Source organism: Podarcis gaigeae, assembly GCF_964106915.1.
Source record: "Podarcis gaigeae genome assembly, chromosome: 1".
NCBI classification, from domain to species: domain Eukaryota; kingdom Metazoa; phylum Chordata; class Lepidosauria; order Squamata; family Lacertidae; genus Podarcis; species Podarcis gaigeae.
Window position 1 is genome coordinate 15248451 of NC_139678.1, and position 22031 is coordinate 15270481.

General features: G+C 42.9%; 1 protein-coding gene across 8 annotated transcripts in view; it reads left to right on the plus strand.

Moving 5' to 3' along the window:
• The window catches only part of CDC42BPB (CDC42 binding protein kinase beta), a 99555-nt gene extending 78849 nt beyond the window's left edge, over nt 1-20706 (plus strand). For 4 of the 8 annotated variants that reach the window (XM_083730536.1, XM_083730534.1, XM_083730538.1 and 1 more), the window contains 12 exons: nt 1070-1209; nt 1688-1769; nt 4075-4291; nt 5215-5277; nt 8575-9171; nt 12171-12268; nt 12381-12465; nt 12969-13089; nt 13254-13371; nt 14834-14939; nt 15024-15094; nt 18734-20706. In XM_083730536.1, the coding sequence (XP_083586662.1) occupies nt 1070-1209; nt 1688-1769; nt 4075-4291; nt 5215-5277; nt 8575-9171; nt 12171-12268; nt 12381-12465; nt 12969-13089; nt 13254-13371; nt 14834-14939; nt 15024-15094; nt 18734-18865 (1830 nt within the window). In that variant the 3' untranslated portion in view covers nt 18866-20706. The remainder of the gene's footprint in view (nt 1-1069; nt 1210-1687; nt 1770-4074; nt 4292-5214; nt 5278-8574; nt 9172-12170; nt 12269-12380; nt 12466-12968; nt 13090-13253; nt 13372-14833; nt 14940-15023; nt 15095-18733) is intronic. The other 4 variants (XM_083730537.1, XM_083730535.1, XM_083730539.1 and 1 more) reach the window with 1 other exon arrangement.
• Nucleotides 20707-22031: the final 1325 nt, after the last annotated feature.

Genomic DNA, 22031 nt, shown 5'->3' on the forward strand with positions numbered 1-22031 from the left:
AATAACTGTTGCTTTTCAGAGACGCGCAAGTATATATGAGAAAAGAATCTCTGTGTGTTTGATATCACATAAGATGGGGCATTAGAATTCCAAGCTGAAAAGTCCAACTGAAAATACAAACTTTATGCAGAAGCTAAACACAAAATCTTGCCTTGTGTCATTTTAGCGTACTGCTTCTTTATAGCAGCAGTAGCTGGAAGGCATTTGATTATCTTAGTATATTACAAAAATATTTTTCTTTTGGCGTACGGCTTAGTATCTTCTGCACTAGTATCTGACATGCTAGAAGGGGCAAACTGCATAAGGGGATCTTCCCTAGAATTGTGCCGAAAACCCATTCTCTCTCTATCCATCCATCTTCCCAAATTATGATAAAGCCCCAAGGCTTTGTTTACAATTTATAGTAATCCCCTTAGTGCTAATCTTTATACTAGTGAGCACAGCAGGTGATTTGATAAAAAGTTCTGGAAACTGGCAGCTGGATTGTCACAGACTGAAAGTTGAGAAAGAATTCTGGGTGAGAGAGGTTTGTTTCTAGCCAAACTTTAAATGGGAGAGATAAATGTTCTCATCATCTTAGGCGCTTTGATATTTTCCAGTTGCAAGGCTGAAGTGCACACATCCTGAAGTTAATTTTGTAAAAGGGGAATGTTTTGTAAAAGGGGAATGTTTAAAAAAATCTGTCTTCCCTGGAGTTTCTTTATCAATCTATATTTCCAGACACACTAGCATTTCCATGCTTGAATTCACATATGACTATGCATGCCGTTTGGTTTCTTATAGCTCCATGATCCATAGCACTCCAGAGTTCATCATGGAGGTCATAGGTCCTTCAGTAAGCGCATCATGTTTACAGCATAATGCTCAGTACATTTGCACATGCATCTAAGCTCATGGAACTCATATTCTGTACAAGAAATTGTAGCACTATAATAAAAAAATTATAGCACCAAAAATTGTAGCACTAAAAATCAGAGTCAAATGTCGCATGGAAATGTCCTCAAGGGTCCCGCTTCTGCTTTATCTGCTAACATGTGAATGATGTATGTGTGCATTTGTTTATTTACAGGTTCCAAAGCCAACAGGAGTTAAGAAAGGATGGCAGCGGGCCTATGCAGTCGTCTGTGACTGTAAACTATTCCTCTATGATGTACCTGAGGGAAAATCCACCCAGCCGGGAGTGGTTGCAAGTCAAGTCCTGGATCTCAGGTTTGTATTGGTGTAGTCATTTTGGTGATAAACCCCATTCCACCACCACCCCCCCTTTGCATGGTAAATTTACGCGGGATTTTTTGGGGGGATACAATTAAGCAATCAGAAATTGGCATACAACCCCTTAATTTTCATCAAAATAGTGTACTGTGCTTTGTTATTTCAGGGAACGATTTGACAAAATGGCCATGTTGGTCTACAAAACGACGTTAGAGTGAGCCTTGATTTGCACATGTTGTTACTGTGTTCGTCTGTTCCCTCACCTGCTCTCCCTGCTAAAACCTAATGTTTTACCTTGTTGCTATAACTAGCTTATCTGTACCCAGGGTCTGCCTGAACTGCACAACCAAGTATTAACACCAGTTCATGTGTTAACGTCCTAGGGAAAGGAGGCCGACAGCATTTGCTTTAGCTGTACTTTTAAATAAGTGTAAAATCCAACGCCAATGACTTGAATTATTTGGTTTCTTACCAGAGATGAAGATTTTTGTGTGAGCTCTGTTCTAGCATCGGATGTTATACATGCAACCCGCAAAGATATTCCTTGCATATTCAGGGTATGTTCAAATACGGTTTTTATTTTACTGCAACTTCTTATTCTCATACCTTGCTTCAGTGAATGACTGATAAATAGTTGTATTGTTTGTCCCTAGTATAAATCTCAGTTTTAAAACATCCATTTAACATGTATGGAGAGGGATACTTGAAGATTAATAAATTCACTGTAACTGATCTGTGAAGGACAGGCTGTGTGTTTACAGTTCAATTTTTATATGAATAATTTGTGCTTTCAGATACTAAAATTAAGTGCTCGTATCTGGCAAAAAAAAATTGGGACGCTGCTGAAATATATTAAGGTGGTTTATGCTAGAGGTGGGCAACCTGCAGCGCCCTGCCCTAATTTCATATGAATGAAGGAGCACCAAGGGAGATGAAGAGAGTGGGAGGAGGAAAAAGGGGAGGGGTGGGAATGCTGAAATTAATGAAGCCATGGGAGGAAAGAGAATCCCTTTGAAAACAAGCATTTCAGACTTCTAGCAAAAGATACATATTCCTTCCCCGGCAACCTTCTGGAAGAGGGGAGAGAAAAAGGGTGTCCCTCCTCATATTGGGCTCTGGCCATATCAACACCGGTATGTGGTCCCCAACAGATTACCCCTGAGGGAATGCATAAAAAGATTTCCCACCCCTGGTTTGCACAACTCTACCATACACGTGCATTAGACTAGGCTGTTGTCCTTGTCTAATAAATTAGCAGGGTGCATTGCCTAGTAGCAGGTAGGCGTCTAAACTAGCTGTCTCTTCCTTGCAATTGTAATTTTTGGCAACTGGCATATAAGGGCCACCTTTTTAAAGAGCAAATAAGCAAAGAATTTTAAAAAGTGTATTAAAATGTAAAAAAGGAAGTTAGATACACTAATCAAAACTATTCACAACATCTGGAGGGCCAGCAGTTCCCTATCCCTGCCGTATGGGACTGCATCTCTTTTCATTAACGATTCCTATACACTGATTGAATGGACCTATACCTACATATACCTCCCTAGCGACAACTAGTAATCTATCATAGGTACTACAGATGTTACCAACCTTTAATTTGTTTGCTTTGGGTCATGACACAGTTGGGACTTTCATACCTTTCTATAATAAGCATGTTAGGGGTAATGTAAGTTGAACGATTAATGCAAGTGGCCATCGTGCCGCCAGGCCTCATAATACATCCATGAAGAAGGAATTGTGGACATTTCTTGATCAGTATCCATAATCTCCAAGAGGCCCCTTGGAAATGTGCCTATTTCAATAGCATTTTGTACATTCTCCAGGCAATATTCATATTCTCCTGTCAGTATGCATAGTGTCAAGAAACATGCTTTTTTTACTGTTACAGATAGGTAGCCGTGTTGGTCTGCCATAGTCAAAACAAAAAAATTCCTTCCAGTAGCACCTTAAAGACCAACTAAGTTAGTTCTTGGTATGAGCTTTCGTGTGCATGCACACTTCTTCAGATACACACTGAAGAATCTGAAGAAGTGTGCATGCACACGAAAGCTCATACCAAGAACTAACTTAGTTGGTCTTTAAGGTGCTACTGGAAGGAATTTTTTTGCTTTTTTTACTGTTTCTCATTCAGAAGTGTGCAGTCTGTTCCCCCAGCTTCTTTTGGCCCACTGCATAATGTTCTGTGGAGCACAACATACAAGCCAAGAAATAAGGAACGAGGCTCTAGACAAAGATTAACATTTTTCTCCCAGCTGTTTCCCCAGTCATATGAGCAAGCTGGTGTTATCATGTGGCAGCAGTGGGGCTGGCCAAGCCCCACCTCTGAAGTGATTTGCCTGCTCCCGCCACCATCTTTTGAGCAGCAGATGCAACTTTGCCACTGCTCCTCCCCAGCCAGGATTTGGATTGCATTGCCAAGAAATGACACTGGCCCCATTGAATGTAAATTCTTGAGAATATTTCTAATGATCACATTTTAGCTAGAAATGCAAGGTTGTGGGACAAGATAATGCACATCATCCCCCTTTAAACGTGCATCATGCTGAAAGTAATGCAGTGTGGACAAACAACATCCCGAAATACTGTAAATGTGAGAATGTAGCTCAGCATTAAAATGGATTCTGCAAAGATTGCCAAATCACTGTACTAAGGGAAATGTTAGGAAGGGTTTCACGAAACAGGATTTTACACATAGGACTTTAAAAGGAATTGGAAGGGCTTGTGTATATTGAAGCTGTCACTTTTACGAAGCCATTGCGAGTGATGTATTTGCAACTTACTTTAGCCAATGTATTTCTCCGGCAATAGAGAGGCAGCAAATTTCACTTGAATATTTTCATCTTGCTTCCTCTTGCTGTCAAGGTGACAGCCTCTCTCTTAGGCTCGCCTTCAAAGACCTGCTCTCTGCTGATCCTAACAGAAAATGAGAACGAGAAGCGAAAGTGGGTTGGAATCCTAGAGGGGCTGCAATCTATTCTGCACAAAAATAAACTCAAAAACCAAGTTGTACATATTCCACAGGAAGCCTATGATAGCACACTTCCTCTCATTAAAGCCAGTTTAGCTGCTACTATTATAGGTATGTTGAATATAATGAGACATTTGAATGTTTGCTGTTACAGCTGCAGATGGAGCTAATGTGTTGCCTGTGCTGCCATCCTCGTGCATTTTTCCTCATCTGCATATGTGCCCAGAGAAGCTTAGTAGTGTGAAATTTACTAATTGATTTTTAAAAGCTAATTATGATTAACTCTGTTTGCAGTAGGCATCTGCAGTGCTTGAATGAATCGTCTTATTCTTATGCCCATTGCTTTTTGGCTTAAGGAAAAACAGCTAGCTCATACACTAATGATGCCTTAAAATGCAATTGTGCATATTTTCCCTACAGGCCTTCTCATTTGGGGGTATTATTTATTTTCATATTTATAGCCTGCCTCTTGGACAATGGGCCTCAGGGCAGCTACCAAAATTATCACAATGGCACCACATAAAAAAACAGTTTTGGAGCAATAAATAAGAGCAGCTTAAAACCATAGAGCATATAGTTGTAGCAATGTAAATTGCCAAGCTGGTTATAACAATGATCCCCTTCACCCTCTGAACGCTTGCTGGGATAGAAATTTCTTCCTTGCTTCAGAAAGTGAAGATGAGACCAGCCTGGTAAAGGGTTAGGGCACTGCTTCAGAAAAAAGCCTTCTCCCCACCAATCTAAATTAGAGAAGGAATTTAGAGTACATCCTCTAGTGACTTCTGTGTCCATGGAGTCTGGTACAGAAATGTTAGTTCCATTAGATAAACTGTCCACTGGAGATTTTAAAGGTTAGAATAATTTCTTTTCATTGGTGCCCAGAAATAAATTGGGGAGCCAGTACAGTTGTGAAGTCCCTCCAGCTCACTCTCACTATCAAATGGGTCCCTTCCATTAGAACAGCAAAAACTCACAATTTGCAAACCTGTTTATATTAATAGTGGTTTCCTCCACCCTCTCCCCACTACCATTAGATCGAGATAGAATAGCAATTGGTGCTGAAGAAGGCCTCTATGTTGTAGACGTGACCCGTGATGGTAAGTGAAGTTCTTTCTACAATCAGCTTTTTTTTTATTGAGCCCCATCACTTAAAAGTTCCGTGTTAAAGTTGGTTACACAGCAGTCCATTCTGTGTAGAAAACTTGTTTATCTGACAAAAGTTGCCCACTCTCAGTTGCCTTTTTGACGGAAGAGAATCTCATTGGTCATCTTACCACTGAAGGCAGGTAAGGACTGTTTGCAGTTCCCCATAGACACCTTAGAAGTCCCTTTCAGTGCATTTCCAAACTCCATAAATGCAAAGGCGCTCCTGCAGTACTAAGCATTCACATGCCCCTGGCAGTTGACACCCTAGAAGAATGATCATCCAAGGATTCCCCATACAGTTTGCACAGATGAGCTTTCGGCTATGAAAGAGGGGCCAGAAAAGGTATCTACTATTTTGCCTCTTTCTGCACACTTCCATGCTCATGCTATCATTGAAACCAAAATATGCAGGAGCGTAATACAGTTTAAGAATGTAACTGTGATCGACTCTTGTGCTAACTCTGGGCATGTTTGCCATGCAGGGTTTCATTGCACACGAAGCAAAAGTTTTAAAAGTTTGCAGACCTGCTTCATTGCTACATATTATAGCAAATAGAGCACACACACATATCACCGGTGAAAGGGGAATGAAGTGGTGGGGATAAAGACTTTAATGGAGGCTTGCACCATGCCCATCAACACCTACCAGCTATATATTGTGACCTGCCAGGTATTGCTCTCACACACCATTTTTGTAATCTCAGGCAGGCAGCAAAACCAGAAGATTTATTAAGCCCTTTGTGAAACCATAGATGTCAGCCGTATGATGTTGTTTTTGTGAGTCACAAGTTGTCCAGGCCATCTCTGCTGAGTTCACCCAGCATTGATTGCTAGTGCCATGGAGTAAACATGACTTTTGAAAGCATGTTAAATGTCAGTGAAATTTGCGGGCTGTTTGCTCCATGTACACTCTTGATAGACTTGAGTAATTGGAAACAGGTACAATTTTCTCTGGGTTACAGGAATAATGATTCTTTTTTCTCACTTGGCTGTCTGAAGGCAGTGGTGATTTTCAGACAAATATTTCTCCTCTCATGCTCTCATTTATTACAGTAGAAGTGAAAAATCTTTATGGCTTGTCAATGAGCTTTCAGAAAACTAACTATCTCAAATGAATAACTAGTCTGTAGACATCAGTATCTATTCTTCCCTGATTAGAGGCTATTTTATTTTATTTTATTTTAATTTTATGGGTACATCTTGTGACCATATTCTGCATGTCAATGTGACTCTCCTTATTCTAACAGTCTCATTAAATACTAGAATTAATTAGTGAGAGTGTGTTTATGTATGCACCTTGCATGCCCCTGAGGAAAATAATTGTATGATGCACCATGTTTTCTGGCAAACTAATGAATAGCAAAGTATAAACTCTATCACATTTTTCTCTCTACCAAAGAAAGTAGAATACTTTCCTGAGCCTCACTCAAGAGAACCGTTCTGGCTTCTCTGCATGTGATTAAACTGAACAATAGCAGTGTCATGCTACTCCTGCAATGGAATTGTATAGGTTTGCTTCTGTTATCAAGGAAGTGAGTTGTACAAAAAACAGAACCAGCAGAATGAAATTTATGGCAGTATTTATAATGCTAGAGAGAGTAAGAAAAACCAGAAAGTTACCTTTTAGCTCAGTCACTGTGAAGAAGTGGCTATAATTTTGTTGTTAACAAAGGAAGATTTTATCAGCCCTTCTTGACTGATAAAAACTAACAGGGAGGGGACAGTTGGCTGGGCCGGGGAGGTGATTAATGCCTCCCTGCGGGTGGGTGGTCCCTCCTGCTTAAAGGCAGCAGTGATAAAACTGCTCTTCAAGAAACCCCTCATGGATCTGGAAAATTTAAGTAACTACCAGCCAGTTGCCAATCTCCCCTTCTTGGGCAGAGTTATTGATCCGATGGTTGCAGTTCCTGACCCAACTGTACTGACTGCTGATTAGATTTTGGACCCAATTCAATGTGCTGGTTTTGACCTATAAAGCTGTAAATGGCCTAGGACCTCAATACCTCAAGGACCACCTCTCCCCCTATGAACTGACCCAGATTCTGCAATCATAATCTGGGGCCTTTTTGTGTGTGTGCCTCCTCCACAAGGGGTCTGGAGGGTGGCAACGCAAGAACAGGCCTTTTCTTCAGTGGCTCCCCATTTGGGGAATGTTCTTCCCAATGTTTGCATTACTAGAATATATGTTCAGAATGGTACAAATAGTTCAGACCTAAATTGCTGCATTTAGCTTTCATGGGATTCACTGACATTCACATTGCATCTGGCCAGTTTTAGTATTTCATATATTGTAATTGCAGAATATTTTATTTGAAGTAAAGCTCAGTGTAATGTTGAACTCCATCCTATCTTTCAGTCTTCACTTTTTCTGCACTCAATGTGTATGCCTGCTGTCAGACCCCTCCAACTAGGTCAAAGAATTGTTTTTTTTTTTAATGCTGCATCATCCTCACCTATCTTAGTATTTCCCAATATCTTTCTTCCCCGTTCCATTTGTTAATTAATAATGAAAAACCTTTTCTTTATAAAAAATGAGTTATTAATAGAATAATAACTTATGTGTGTTGACCTTTAAAATATAATGTAAAGTGCACTTGGTGTTTCCCTGGATATAAGAAAATAGGAAGGTTTTGTCTGTCAGCGCTGGGTACCTTAAAAATATGTTCACTCTACATCAGGGATGATTGATTGAAAGGCCACTAACTAATTTATGGTGGACAGCATAGTACTATGTTACCTACAAAAATACTGGATTGAATGGGCTAATCCAGAAAGGGAAATATAGGACCATTTGACACAGTTTGGTTATACCTTATTGTTAAAAGATGAGAGTATGTACCTCCTGCTTTGTATGTTTAAAACATACCAGAGGTCCATGGAAATTGCATTTTTTTTTAAAGAGGTCAAAATATTCTTTCTCTGTAATATTGCAGTATTGGTGTACAGTTTTAAGGGAAAGTTGAGAGTGGGACTGGGTCAAAACTATGTCTTCCTACCATCAGCCTCCCATAACCCGTGGCCCTCCAAAAGTTGAGGACTAGAACACCCATCATCACTATCCATTGGCCATGCTACATGGAACTGGTGAGTGTTGTAGACCACAACATCCAGAGGGCATCAGATTGAGGAAGGCTGCTATCACTATGGAGATTTGCACATATCCTAAGTAATTACATTGCTGACACTTAAAATGGCTCCGCCTGTCTGCACTCCTATCACTTACTCACATTGACCTGTTGTTTTCACAGTGATCGTCCGAGCTGCTGACTGCAAGAAGGTCTACCAGATAGAGCTGGCTCCCAAAGAGAAAATCATTATCCTTATCTGTGGCCGGAATCATCACGTTCACTTGTATCCCTGGTCCTCTCTGGATGGATCTGAAGGCAGTCTTGATGTTAAGCTTCCTGAAACTAAAGGCTGCCAGTTCATTACAACTGGGACACTGAAGAAAAGCTCTTCAACAAGTTTGTTTGTGGCAGTCAAACGGCAGGTTCTGTGCTATGAAATTCATAGGACTAAACCTTTCCATAAAAAGTTCAGTGAAATCCAGGCACCTGGCAGCATACAGTGGATGACAGTGTTCAAAGACAGGCTTTGTGTTGGCTACCCATCTGGTTTCTCTCTGTTGAACATCCAGGGTGATGGACAATCTATAAACCTGGTAAATTCCAATGACCCATCGCTTGCATTCCTCTCACAACAGCCTCTTGATGCCCTTTGTGCTGTGGAGCTCAGCAATGAGGAATACCTGCTTTGCTTCAGCCTTTTGGGAGTGTACGTTGATGCGCAAGGTCGAAGGTCACGCATGCAAGAGCTAATGTGGCCTGCAACTCCTGCTGCCTGTAGTATGTATATGGGTTTTTTTTCCTGTTGCTGCTTCACTTGTCTGAAAAATAATCGTCAAATAACTGTTTTAACCATCATAGTTTTAAATCGCGCTATACCACCATTGTTTTTGATGGATCTATACATGTTGAATAGGGCTTTCAGTGCCTACTAATTATGACAGCTAAGTGAAGGCTGTATTGCTCTACATACCAGCTGCTAGGTGGCTGGGTGAGAGGATACCTTCATTACCGGCCAGTTCCCAATCTCCTCTTCTTGGGCAAGGTTCTTGAACAGGTGTTCACAGACCAAATCCAGGTGCTCTTGGAGAACACTGATTTTGTAGTAAAGGCTCAATTGTAAGATATGAGCCACCCCCTAAAACATGTACTTCTCATGTTGATAACCAATAGTTTAGTTCAGTCAACTTCAAGCATAGTGTGCAAATGTGTGCTCCCTAAAACATCTGACTGACCTTTTCAAATGTCTTGTTCTAAAAGGCAGATTTTAACCCATCTTCTCCTAATCACTGTACAGTCATACCTTAGGATGAATACGCTTCAGGTTAAGCATTTTTGGGTTGCACTTCGCCGCTTGCGCATGCACAGACGCTCAAAATGATGGCATGCGCGGAAGCGGTGAAACGTGACTTGCAGCGCATTACGTTCGCTTTAGGATGCAAACAGGGCTCCGGAACGAATCCTGTTCGCATCCAGAGGTACCACTGTACTGTGTGAATGTGTACCCTGTTGTGTTGATAGTGCTAGTGCACAGAGGGGGTACTCCCTGCCCTCCCACATTTTTGCAAACCTTTGTCAGCCTTGTCCGTGGGCCTTTTTTATGGCATGCTTAGTCTTGTATGGGCTTGTTCTCTTGCAGTTTGCTTGCCCTCACAACTGCGATCTGTAGCAACCACTTCCAACAAAGCGGGCTCACATAACATCATGGAAGTTATTCCGGGGGGGGGGGGGGATTAAACACTTGAAACATTGAAACGTTTAAGAAATGTGAGTAAGGCAGTCAACAAAACTAAAGAGTGGCTTAGACTTGCCACATCTTTCCCTTTTTCTCCCTTAAAAAAACAGCATCACCTGAGTCTTCTGTGCTTTAAGCAGCTGTATGGCAAACATAGCTGCACCAGCTATACCTTTTCCAATAATGAGAAATACTTCAGCTGGTGCACATCTCATTCATTCAACGATTTAAGGCACAGGAGCTTGTCCTTAACAAAAGTGCCATCCCTGCAGTAGCTGCTAGCTGTGATGGTTCCAGCGGGGGGGGGGGGGGGAATAGAAGAGCTGTTGCTATCAGGCGCTCCATTTTGAAAGACCATTTTGAAAGACCATTGCACAGTAGAACTATGGGGGAGGGCTCTTTTTCACGAGGGACCCAACCACGCGTTGGGAGAAATGGTCTGCTGTGTTTCCTCTGAATCACTTCTGAAAGGGGTTTTCTTGTATAGGCAACTTCCTATGACCATAGCACACCACGCTTCCCTTTGGGAAAACCCCATAACTTCTGGAGTTCACCTCATCCTCATTCAGCGACTCAGTGCAATGACCTTTCTATTCCCCTCACTACCAGGTGCAGCAGAAGAGATTATGCCACACTCCCCCTCCTCCTCGCTTGGAAATTCTGTTTAAACTTTCTAACATACCCAGAGTGCCTTCCTCTGAGGAAGGTTCCCCTTGACCCTTCCTCAGAGCAAGGCATGGCAGAGGGGCTGAGGCGGAGAGCCCAGGGGGTGCCCTTTTGCCTTCCCTTAGCTTGCCTCTTGGAAGGGACAGCCCTGCCCACGTCTTTCCTTCTTCCTCTGTGTTTACGCAGATAATCTTGCCAGTGGAATAGGTATTTCTGCCTTGCTACCGTGTAAGAGGACTTGTCAGTCTTGTTCTTCTTTGCAGGTGTCTTTTACACAGCAGAAAGCAAGTCAAATGCATCTCCCGGAAAGTGTGTCGTAGCCAGCTGCTGTTTGGAAACCATAAATCAAAACACCTACTCGGGCAAAGGGCTGTATTTTCCCAAAAAGGCAGAAATGAAGGCGTCTAGCATAGCTACACCTCTAACTGATTTTTTTTACATATTTTTCTCATTCTAGATATGTTGCTAGACATATCTAGTACTGTGCCTTTAAAAGCACCTTCTGAAGCAATCTTGGCTTTCCTGTAGCCTTCCAGTCTCTCTCAGAAAAACAAGACTCTCCTCCCATCTTCAAAGAATTAATCCTTTGAAGGCATAGCTGGTAGATAGCAGGGTGGCTTGTTAGGCTGGAAGAAATCTTCCAGCTTCCATTTTCTGTCTTTAAATGGGAAGGATGACCTGCCTTGCAGGCTGGTGGAGAGGGGCTATTGGAAAGGACCCTGCAGATTTAAACTGCTGATGATCTATAATGAAATACTTGCAACAAAATTGCTTGCTCCAGGGAGGCCTGATCTACAACCTACTTCACAACCTTTTTTCTCTATGGTCTGTGGCAACAGAGGAAAGGCCTTTCGCAGCACTGGTCCCCCAACTATGGTATATAGTATAGCCACATTGCTATCTTTTTTTGTGCCCCCTTAAAAAAAAATTGTCCACCTGCTCATTTTTTGTGCATTTTTTATTATTGCCATTGATGGTTTTATCTATTTTGTCATTGTATTTGTGTTGCAATATAACTGATGGCACACTGTGCTGAAAATCTATATAGAATGATGGGAGGTATAAAAAGGGTTTCAAATAGACAAATACCTAAATAGGAATCTGTCTAGGCTGTACCAGTGCAGGATGGGAGGGGGAGGGTGTTCTCATGATGGAATGCTCCCTTTACAATAAATCTTTCCCGCACGAAAAGAGAAATGTCAGGAAGAAGAGTTCTTAATATGCTGACTGCCAGAATCAATGCCTTTTCATTTACTTATATCAGCGAGAACTAGACCTGAGAGATGGCTTGAGAAACAGTAACAGTTGAAATAATGATGGTGTTCGGTTTTATCTCAGAAGTATGCAGCCATAACCAGCTTTCGTATTTTCTCTCTAGGCTGCAGTCCATTCTATTTAACGGTCTACAGTGAATACGGTGTTGATGTATTTAATGTCAGCACCATGGAATGGGTTCAGACTATCGGCTTAAGAAAGGTAAGTAGCTTGCCCGTACTGTAAAACACAGTGCCTTATTCGTTTACTGCAAACTTCTTGGCAGTGTGTTGAGGATGAATTTTAAGCTTCCCTTACTTTGTCTCCATAACAGATCAGACCCCTAAATGTGATGGGCACACTGAATCTCCTTAACTGTGAACCTCCTCGACTGATCTATTTCAAGAACAAGTTTTCAGGTTAGTGCGTTCGGTCGGGGTGGGGTGGGGACATACAAAGGAAAAGGGATAAAGAAGAGTGGTTGTATTGTGTTGGTGATGCAGGGATGGCAAGTAGAGTCTGTGTAAAATTACAGCCATGTGTAAAAAATGGGTGGCTAGCCTCCTTCGCCCCAAGGGCCACATTCAGCCTCGGCCTGCCCTCTAGGGGCTGCATGTAGGTAGTGGATGTGGTTAGCCCACACTCCCCACATGTGTGCATGCAGGGCACAACTCTGTAGATCAGATAAGAGAGGGCTGTAACCCTGCCTCACTCAGCAAAGAGTCCACCTGATGCTTTGTAAATTCCTAGGTTCCTCTGCAAAAAGAGCTTAAGGATTCCACAAAGGTCTCCTGCATGAGTCTCCTTCACTGCAGCAGGGCTTGTACAGACCTTCTGCTTAACCTACCTCAGGGCTGTTCTGTTGTGAGGATATACTAAAGAGGGGAAGAACCCGTATAAACTGCATTATGTCTTGTTACAGCAGGAGCCGCCCTTAGCGTGCCAGAGACATCCGACAACAGCAAGAAGCAAATGCTTCGCACCAGAAGCAAGAGAAGATTTGTCTTTAAAGTCCCCGAAGAAGAAAGAATACAACAAAGAAGGTGTGGATTTACTATTTCTCTTCTCTCTCTCTCTCTCTCTCTCTCTCTCTCTCACACACACACACACACACACACACTCACACACACACACACACACACCGCAATTGGTGGTAAAGGAGACTCTACTTATGCAAACCCATCATTTAATGTCTTTGTTGGTTTAGGGAGATGCTCCGAGACCCTGAACTCCGATCCAAAATGATTTCCAATCCGACCAATTTCAACCACGTGGCTCATATGGGACCAGGAGATGGGATGCAAGTGCTCATGGATCTCCCGCTGGTAAAACTTCTTGTTCCTAGGGAAAGCAGAGAGGCAGACCTATGCTCAGCCACAACCCGCAAATCTTGGGAACAAGCTGGCAGAAGAACTTTATAGCTGGAGCAGAACGGCTGTTCGTTTTCTAAGGGGCAGCTGCAATGTTTAATCAGGGCTAATATACCTCTTGGAAGGGATCAGGAGGAGGCCTTGGCCATGCCTGCTCTCTCCCCACCTTTCTTCAGCTCGCGTCACTGTAGGATGATGCAAATGACAGGATAGTTATTCAGTTGTAGGATGTCTTCTAACCCTGGGAAATCAAACTCCCTTTTAAAAGGGGTTGTATCTCCTAGGAACCCCCCAGGTCTTTCCGTAGTGAGAGGAGCAAGCATGCCAGCCCAACCCCTGCGACAAATCTTATCCAGGAGGGGGAGGGGAGGGGAGGCAGATGCCTGAGCAGGCTGTGTGAAAACTCTCTTTGAGAATGCCAGCACACGCACACGGCACTGAAAGTAAGCAGGCATCACTGCCAAGAGTGCAATAGTGTTTTCTAAATAACTATTCTCTCCTCCTTCCTTTTTCTTGTTTGTCTTGTCTAAAATAACAGAACGAATTTCCTTCCCCTTCACTCTCCCGACATTCTGCTCTGATATCACCTCCAACAGGCTTTGAGCACGTCTATCACATGAGCCCTATCTCTGCTGAAATCTTTCTCCAGAGTGACCATTCTTCCTCACTGCTTTCCTCCTCTTCCTGTCCCTCCTCTGCTTCTGTAGCAAGGGTAGGAGCAGCTCTTTAGGAACTGGATGGTGACGGTGGGCATTATGCCTCTCTGCCAACATTAAAGAAAAGTTGGGAGGGGGCACTAGCAGTTTGCAGGGAATTACTAACCTATATATATATATATAAACTAATGCTTGCTGCTCTGAATCCTACACTCGAGTTAGCAGGTTGTCCTGCTAAACCCCTACACAGACTAGATTATGGTCCTTCCAACAGCAGGTGGCAAAGGGAAAGCTCACTGGAGAATGCTTTGAAAGCAGTATTTACTGTTCCAGGTGTCAAATATACCATAGCTCAAAAACAATTTTCATATGTTTGTAATTGGAAAAAACCTTGAGGCATGATCTGCAGTCAAACTCCATTCTTTTCTTTTACACAGTCTGGTTTACTGGTGAGTTCTGTTATCCTGCCTCCAGCACTTGGAAGGAACTTAGACTGATGACTCAGTTTTGTTTCGCTTGCTTTTTGGGAGGGGGGGGAGGGATAAATTGCCCCCTTGTCGGTTATTTGAATGATGTGCCTTTGTGTTAAATGGCCCTCTTTAGCAAGCGAAGCTTAGTTTGTAAAAAATACCACCATACAATAGCTCTGAAAGCAGTATTCCTTTGGTGTTTTAAAAAAACTCTGCTAAATGTTTCACTGAAAAAGAAAACAACGTTGAAAGTGTCTTGTCTAATTGTCTGTGGCTACATTTCTGCTGCAGAGTGTCTTACCTCCTTCACAAGATGAAAAGGCTTGTCCTCCCACGACCAACATTTCACGCCAAGCACCTCAGAGAAACAAAAGCTACATTTCGTGGCCATCTTCAGGTAACAGTAGAAATGGATCTATTTATAACCTGCAGTTTTGTAAACCTATCGGAGTGGAGAGTCTCAAACATATTTGCTTTGCAGGTGGCAGTGACCTAGGAGCAGCTATGCCCTTGAGGAGTATGTCTGATCCAGACCAGGAGTTTGACAAAGAGGTGAGATCTATCTGTAGACACCCTTTGGTTTCCTCATATTGGTGCATAGCTCTCTATGCAGTCTGGAAAGAGCCTTCTACGTAAACAGCAGCTGTTTGGTTGTTTGTGTATATCTCAAGTGCCAGATCTCAGGTTTCATAGACCTTCAGGAATCTTGATTCTAGAAGACTCCTTCACTACAAAATACTACGGAGAAATGTCTTCTTGAAAGCTCTGATTCCCAAGAAACACATGCTCAAACACTTTGTGAGTGTCTTAGCAACAGTTCATAACTGAGGATCCAAAATAGGTGATAAGCTTTAGAACAGTGTTTCCCAAACTTAGGTCTCCAGCTGTTTTTGGAATACAACTCCCATCACCCCTAGCTAGCAGAGGATGGGAACTGTAGTTCAAAAATAGCTGGAGACCCAAGTTTTGCAAGCCCTATTTTAGAAGAACACAGCCTGGATTCCTTATCCGAGCACTCTTGCCAGCAAGTTGGTCTGCCACCTTGCATAAGCTTTTAGCAACGTTCCTGGAGTGTTAGAGAGATTATCAAACAGTACCAACTGCATTTTTGAAATTGGTTCTTAATTCATCAAAACCCAGGAGCTGCCACGGCTGATTTTAATTACATGTACAAGGAACATAAGAGCTTGCCTTGTACTGACCATCGGCTAATCTGCTCTATATCACCTGCACTCATTGGTAGTAGCTCTCCAGGATTCAGTCAAGTTTTTCCAAGCCCTGCTTGGAGTTGCCAGGGATTGAACAATTCAAAAGAAAACAATTTTCCTAGTGGAGGATGTCTCTGAGACTGAAATCAGGAGCAAACATAGCCATGCTCTGGTTTCCTAATTTGTGGGTTCACACAAATGCTTTCCTTCCATCTCTTGCAAAATTATTTTTGTATCATAGTTGTATCATAGAATGCTAATACAGCCATCGCTGGATGGCCGGACCTTTTAAAGAAGCCTGCAGCTTTTAAATCTGTTCTCCTCCTCCGATACCCTCTAGCGCTGTTAGCAGTGGCAGTGATGGGGCTGTTATAAAACAGTATGTAGTGATTGTAGCCTCTTTGTTAGTGAAGGAGCCATTGGGGACTAAAGTAACGGCCAATAATAAACAAAATTTAAGGTAGTATATTTATATGTCAGTTTTCAACTGTAGTCATGAAAGTGCTTTATAGTATTTATAAAATGCAGGGTACGCCACAAATGACATGCTCAAAGCAAAACAGGCAGGCTGGAGCAGGAGCTGGCATCTTATGTCCCAGTTTGCCCATGGCGGATGAGGCAGTCCAGTTGCATCAGGCTCTGAGGGTCATGTTTGTCATCTGCTTCCCTCACCCTCCTATTCCTTCCCACCTGTTCCTTCCATTAATGGAGGCGCTTTCAGTTTTGAGAGAGGTGGAATAAAAAATACCTTTAAATATACAATAGTGCCTGGTGGGTGTCGTGGGGGAAATAAGCATGTGTTGGGAAGGTGCATATGAAAGGGTGAAAGTGAGCTTCAAAGCATCTACTAAAAACTCCCCAAATATCTGTTGACCCTTGCCACTTTCCTACTGAATACTGCACCAGAGAGAGCCACATTTGTGGAAAGATCCAGCACCCTTTGGGCTGTGGGCTGTCACTGGTGTGTGGTTGTTTTTTTAAATTTCTGCCATCTGCACCTTGGGTCAGCATTCTGTTGATTTTGCCCCACGAGGACTGCAGAAACCACATGGCTGCAGACTCCATCCTGGCGACCCAAATAAGAGGCAAAGCTTGCAGCTGCAGCCCTAAGAATTGCCAAGCAGGTTGCCATAAGTGTCAGGTTTTGAGGTGGCATTTTCAGTTTATCTTTACAATAGTTAAGATCAGAGCATGTGAGCTATTGCCTGTATATCAACAGTGTGCTGTGAAACTCGGGGTCATTCTCCTCGGTGGCTCCTTGCCTTGTCACAGCTCTCCCTTAACAGATCTTGCCTAAATGATTGTCTGAGGTTGCTGTTTACACCCACAGCAAAACCTTCCTGATGGTATCTCTCAGTGATATCGCCTTTTAATCTGTTGGCTAAATATAAATTCTTCTTCCCCCAATTAAATGGGCTGGCGCAGCAACAGTTCTGCTGTACTTTGCAAAGAGCCAACTGCATTCCAAAATGCTGGGAAAATGTCCAAGCAAATGGCTGAAGTGAAAAGGGAAGGGCTACACCACAGAGCCATCAGCAACAAATCTAGAAAATAACGCTGGCTGGATAGGCGCAACTGACTGTCCAGTGAATTCCTCATTTTGGGCTGCCATTTGTGTCTTCCCTGACACCATTTGCAGTCAGAAACCTTCGTGTGTTTTTTTGTTTTTTTGTGTTTGTTTTTTTTTTTGCTGTCAAGGACATAACATAAATAACGGGTGGACAAATTCATCTGCTGTTTTACATAACGGTCTTTGCCCCTGCTTTTCCAAGCTACTCACTACTCACAACTGAGTGATTCTTTCCCCTATCTGGGGTTTGTGGTGGTGGGGTGTTGCTGTTGTTGCTTTTAATGTAAAACAGCCATCCAAGGCTGCTGTCAGGAGCAGGAAGAGAGATGGGAGTGGATACACTGCCTTCAATACTGTCCAATCCTGCCCCACTCCTTTCCCACCTGTGGGGGTGAATGTATGCCCATTATGTTTTCTCCCTGTGGATGAAAGAGGTGCTGCTATGCCCACTCCCCACCCCCCCGAGAGAGAGAGAGAGAGAGAGACACTAATCAGTTCCATAACAAGCTGAGACCCAAACTACTTTGCTGCTTATCACATTCATGGCTTGGACCCCGAGAGAAGTTCAAACAACGGAAGGAAGGAAGGCTTCTCATCCTCTCCTCTCCTCTGTGACCCTTGAGAAGCCTCTCTGGAAGCATCAGGGCACCATCCTGAACAACGTAGGATGGAGTTCTGGGGGAGAAAGAGACAGGAAACTTTCCTTCCATGAGCTTAGGATTTGTCTTAGGATCCAAGCCTGCCTCTTTAATTGACTTTGCCTCAAACCTTTCTAAAGTAGGAAGGCTGCAGCATAAAGCACAGAAGGATCTATGGAGGGTGTTTGTGCTGAACACTCCTCACCCCGCCGTTTCTCTTTCCCTCTGCAGCCGCTTCCTAGGACACTTTTTCTCCCATTTTGGCTTCATGTTTATCAAGACAGCAGGCTGGATGCTCTCTGTGCAAGGACTTGGGAAATGATGTGCTCTGTCTTCTGACTGGTTTAATGCATAGAAACCTACAAGGCAGCTGCTTGAACTAGAGACGGGCTAGTCTTTCAAAGCTCTCCTCAGGTTGGGTTGAGGGTCCCCTGCCCTCAAATCCAGAAACTCTGGGAAATTTCCCCCAAGACCATCTAAATGGCTCAGAAGATTTGCTCTCGGACAGCCCCTGAGAACACCACACTTGGCAGGCCTTCCGCAATAGGACTATGCTGAGAAGACAGGCTTTCTTTTCATCCTTCCTCCTCTTCCTGTTTCTCCCTTCCCTCTTATCACGCTGTCAGCCAGTTGTCCACACTAATAGGTGCAATTTGGGCCCAGTTCTTTCGGGAGCTCTTGCTGCACTGCCTCTGTCTCCCATCAGAAGCATCCTAATGGTTTCAGGCGCTTGACATGCAGTATTTTTCCTCCCCCCCCCCTTTTTTTTTTGCAGCCTGACTCAGATTCTACCAAACACTCGACTCCTTCCAACAGCTCGAACCCAAGCGGGCCCCCAAGTCCCAACTCCCCACATAGGAATCAGCTGACGCTAGACGGGTTGGACCAGTCGACCTGTGATGCATAACACTACGGCTCCCCCCTCCCTCCCCAAATCCTGTTCGGGACCATCGGCATCAGAAGCAGCTACTCCACGGAGTATTCAAGAGCAGGAGGCCCGTCTCCAGCAACAACTGTGCCAAGACTTGATACTGAATTTCTAGTGTTGCACAAAAGTAAATTCTATAGTTAGAGGTCTAGATTTGGGAGAATAAAAAAAAGGAGGAGCGAGTTCTTTATTACGACACGGATCAAGTTGTTACTGTTTTTTATGCAAAACTGTTTGTTCTTAACCCTATGGTGGATCAATTTCTGCACAGATGTGATATTAATGTGACATACACTACAGGCTTTTGGTAAACAGTCTTCATATTTAAGTTGGAAAGAAAATAGAGAAGAGTCGCTGGTAGTTTTTTTTTTACTACAGTGCGGTGTCAGGAATATTTTTCTATAGGATGATGTAATGTCTCGTTAACAGGAAATCCTTTTAGGGGGGGAAATGGTCCTTTTGAGTGTGAAGTAAAAAGCAGGCTATAAAAGCAGGCTAGTTGCATCCTTGGCTAAATATATTCTAAATATATTCTGGTTGTGTGTTTTTTCAAGTTTTAGGAGAATGATAGGAAGCTGTAGGGCCATTCCCAGCATCAGTAGAAGTATGTCAGGAAGTTGAAAACCGAGGTTCTAGTTTGTGGCCTTTTAACTTATTTAGCCATTACATACATTCTCAGCTTTGTAAATGTCCTTCTCCCAACTTTTTAGTCATGTACATAAAACTATTGCCGGTAACATTTTATCCTTACCCTGCTTTTTTAGACCTCTTCAGTTCATCATTAGCCGGGGCAGGGCTTTAAAAAAAAAAGATGAAAAGAAAAAAAGACTGCTGTGAAACAGGTTTTACTTTGCTTTTCCTGCTACCACCTTCGCGGACATTCTTGTAATTCCTCTTTTTGTTTTGCTTTTGTTCAAGTGTTAAAGATACACTACATTAAGATAAAATAAAATACGCTAGGGAGCGTCCTCTTAGGATCGCTCCCTTGAAGGCTGCTTATGCGAAGGGATTGTGTAGTAGTACTTAAACCATCGGTCTATCTTGATTGGTAACCAAAGTGGAAACGTTGAAGGATGTGTATATGTGGGTGCCTCATCTTCTCCCCAACACCACCTTCCCCAGTTCATTGTATCCTCGCCTGCATGAAGACCCCATGATTGCTAATCAAAAGTATTGATCATGTAGAGAAAAAAGGAAAAATGCACAGCACACTCCTGTATATTTTGCTACGGCCCATGTGCAGCGGTGACATATTGCGTGTATATTTAATCTCATGCTTCCATGTATTATACATTTAGTAATTTTCCCTCTTCCCCACCTCCACCTCTCCACACCCCCTTCTCGGGGGGCGGGGGGAATTGTGATCATGTTTCATTTAAAAATGCGTGTGTAATTAATTCTGTGGCTGGCATATCCAGTTTGTCATTGTCACATTAGTGTGCCTTCTGTGCCAATTTGATGACAGTTGGATGTCAATTGTTTAAAAAAAAATCTGGTTTCTATGGGCTAATGCTATACCAATGGCTAATACTCTTTCCTGAAACACTGTATAGGACATGCACTTATCCCTAGTTTTAAATCAAGTGGCTCTAGTCAACATTTAATCCTGTTACATTAAGTGTTTGACAATACTTGCTCTTTTCTCAGATTCTTGATCAATGAAGCTCAATTTGAGCTGGACACTACTGCTTTTGGGGTTTTCTGGTTTTTACACCTTTTTTTTAAATGTAAGTCTGAAGTCTTTGTAATTATTGAATTGTGAGAACATTTTTGAACAATTTACTTGTCAATAAAGCAGAAGAGGAAGGTTTTAAAAAGTACCTGGAGCTCCTGTCTTCCTTCTCTGGACAAGCATGCATTGGCCTCTTATACCTGTCTGGTTCATTTGAAAGTCACCAGGACATGATTTGAAAGGGGAAGAACAACCCTGTGTTCTGTGTTTCACCTTCAACCAACCAAATACACAACCTCGATACAAACAGCAACTCTTAAGTGGTCTTCTGAGGACGAGAAATGTACCAGCACCTGAAGTTGCTTCCTGCAGCTTGCCGTAGTCTTTCAGTTCCTTACTAGAGATTGCAGAAAGAGTGGTAATTGCTGCTGATGTTCTGTTGCTCTTTTCCTTTGGCCCAAGGGTCATCCAGTAGACTTGAGGCCAGATCAGAGCAGTAGACAGCAGGCAGCTTGTCTTGGAAATAATAGCTAGATGAGAGTGGTATTAATAGTCTTGATTAACCTTTTTGTTTTCCTCAGTGCAAATGGAAAGCACTTTTCTTATTCTTTTTGGGTGGGTGGGGGGCACATAATGGGGCATTGCCAGTATTACACACAAGCATTTTGACCAGGCCCCGGAAAAACATTCATGTGGGATTTTGTTCCAGAAATGCAGAAGCTTTTAAGGACTGTTGACTCTCTCACACACACCCCGACAAATTTGCTGCAATATATTTTAAGTAGCTTAGAAAAATTAAGGTGGGAGAGGGGTGAGAACTAGGAATTAAATTCTGGTGTTGAATATTCTACATCAGGCATGTCCAACAGGTAGATCGTGATCTACCGGTAGATCATAGAATCATAGAGTTGGAAGAGACCACAGGGGCCATGGAGTCCAACCCCCTGCCAAGCAGGAAACACCATCAGAGCACTCCTGACATATGGTTGTCAAGCCTCTGCTTAAAGACCTCCAAAGAAGGAGACTCCACCACACTCCTTGGCAGCAAATTCCACTGTCGAACAGCTCTTACTGTCAGGAAGTTCTTCCTAATGATTCCACCTAATGTTGGTGGAATCTTCTTTCTTGTAGTTTGGATCCATTGCTCCGTGTCCGCTTCTCTGGAGCAGCAGAAAACAACCTTTCTCCCTCCTCTATGTGACATCCTTTTATATATTTGAACATGGCTATCATATCACCCCTTAACCTCCTCTTCTCCAGGCTAAACATGCCCAGCTCCCTTAGCCGTTCCTCATAAGGCATCGTTTCCAGGCCTTTGACCATTTTGGTTGCCCTCCTCTGGACACGTTCCAGTTTGTCAGTGTCCTTCTTGAACTGTGGTGCCCAGAACTGGACACAGTAGTCCAGGTGAGGTCTGACCAGAGCAGAATACAGTGGCACTATTACTTCCCTTGATCTAGATGCTATACTCCT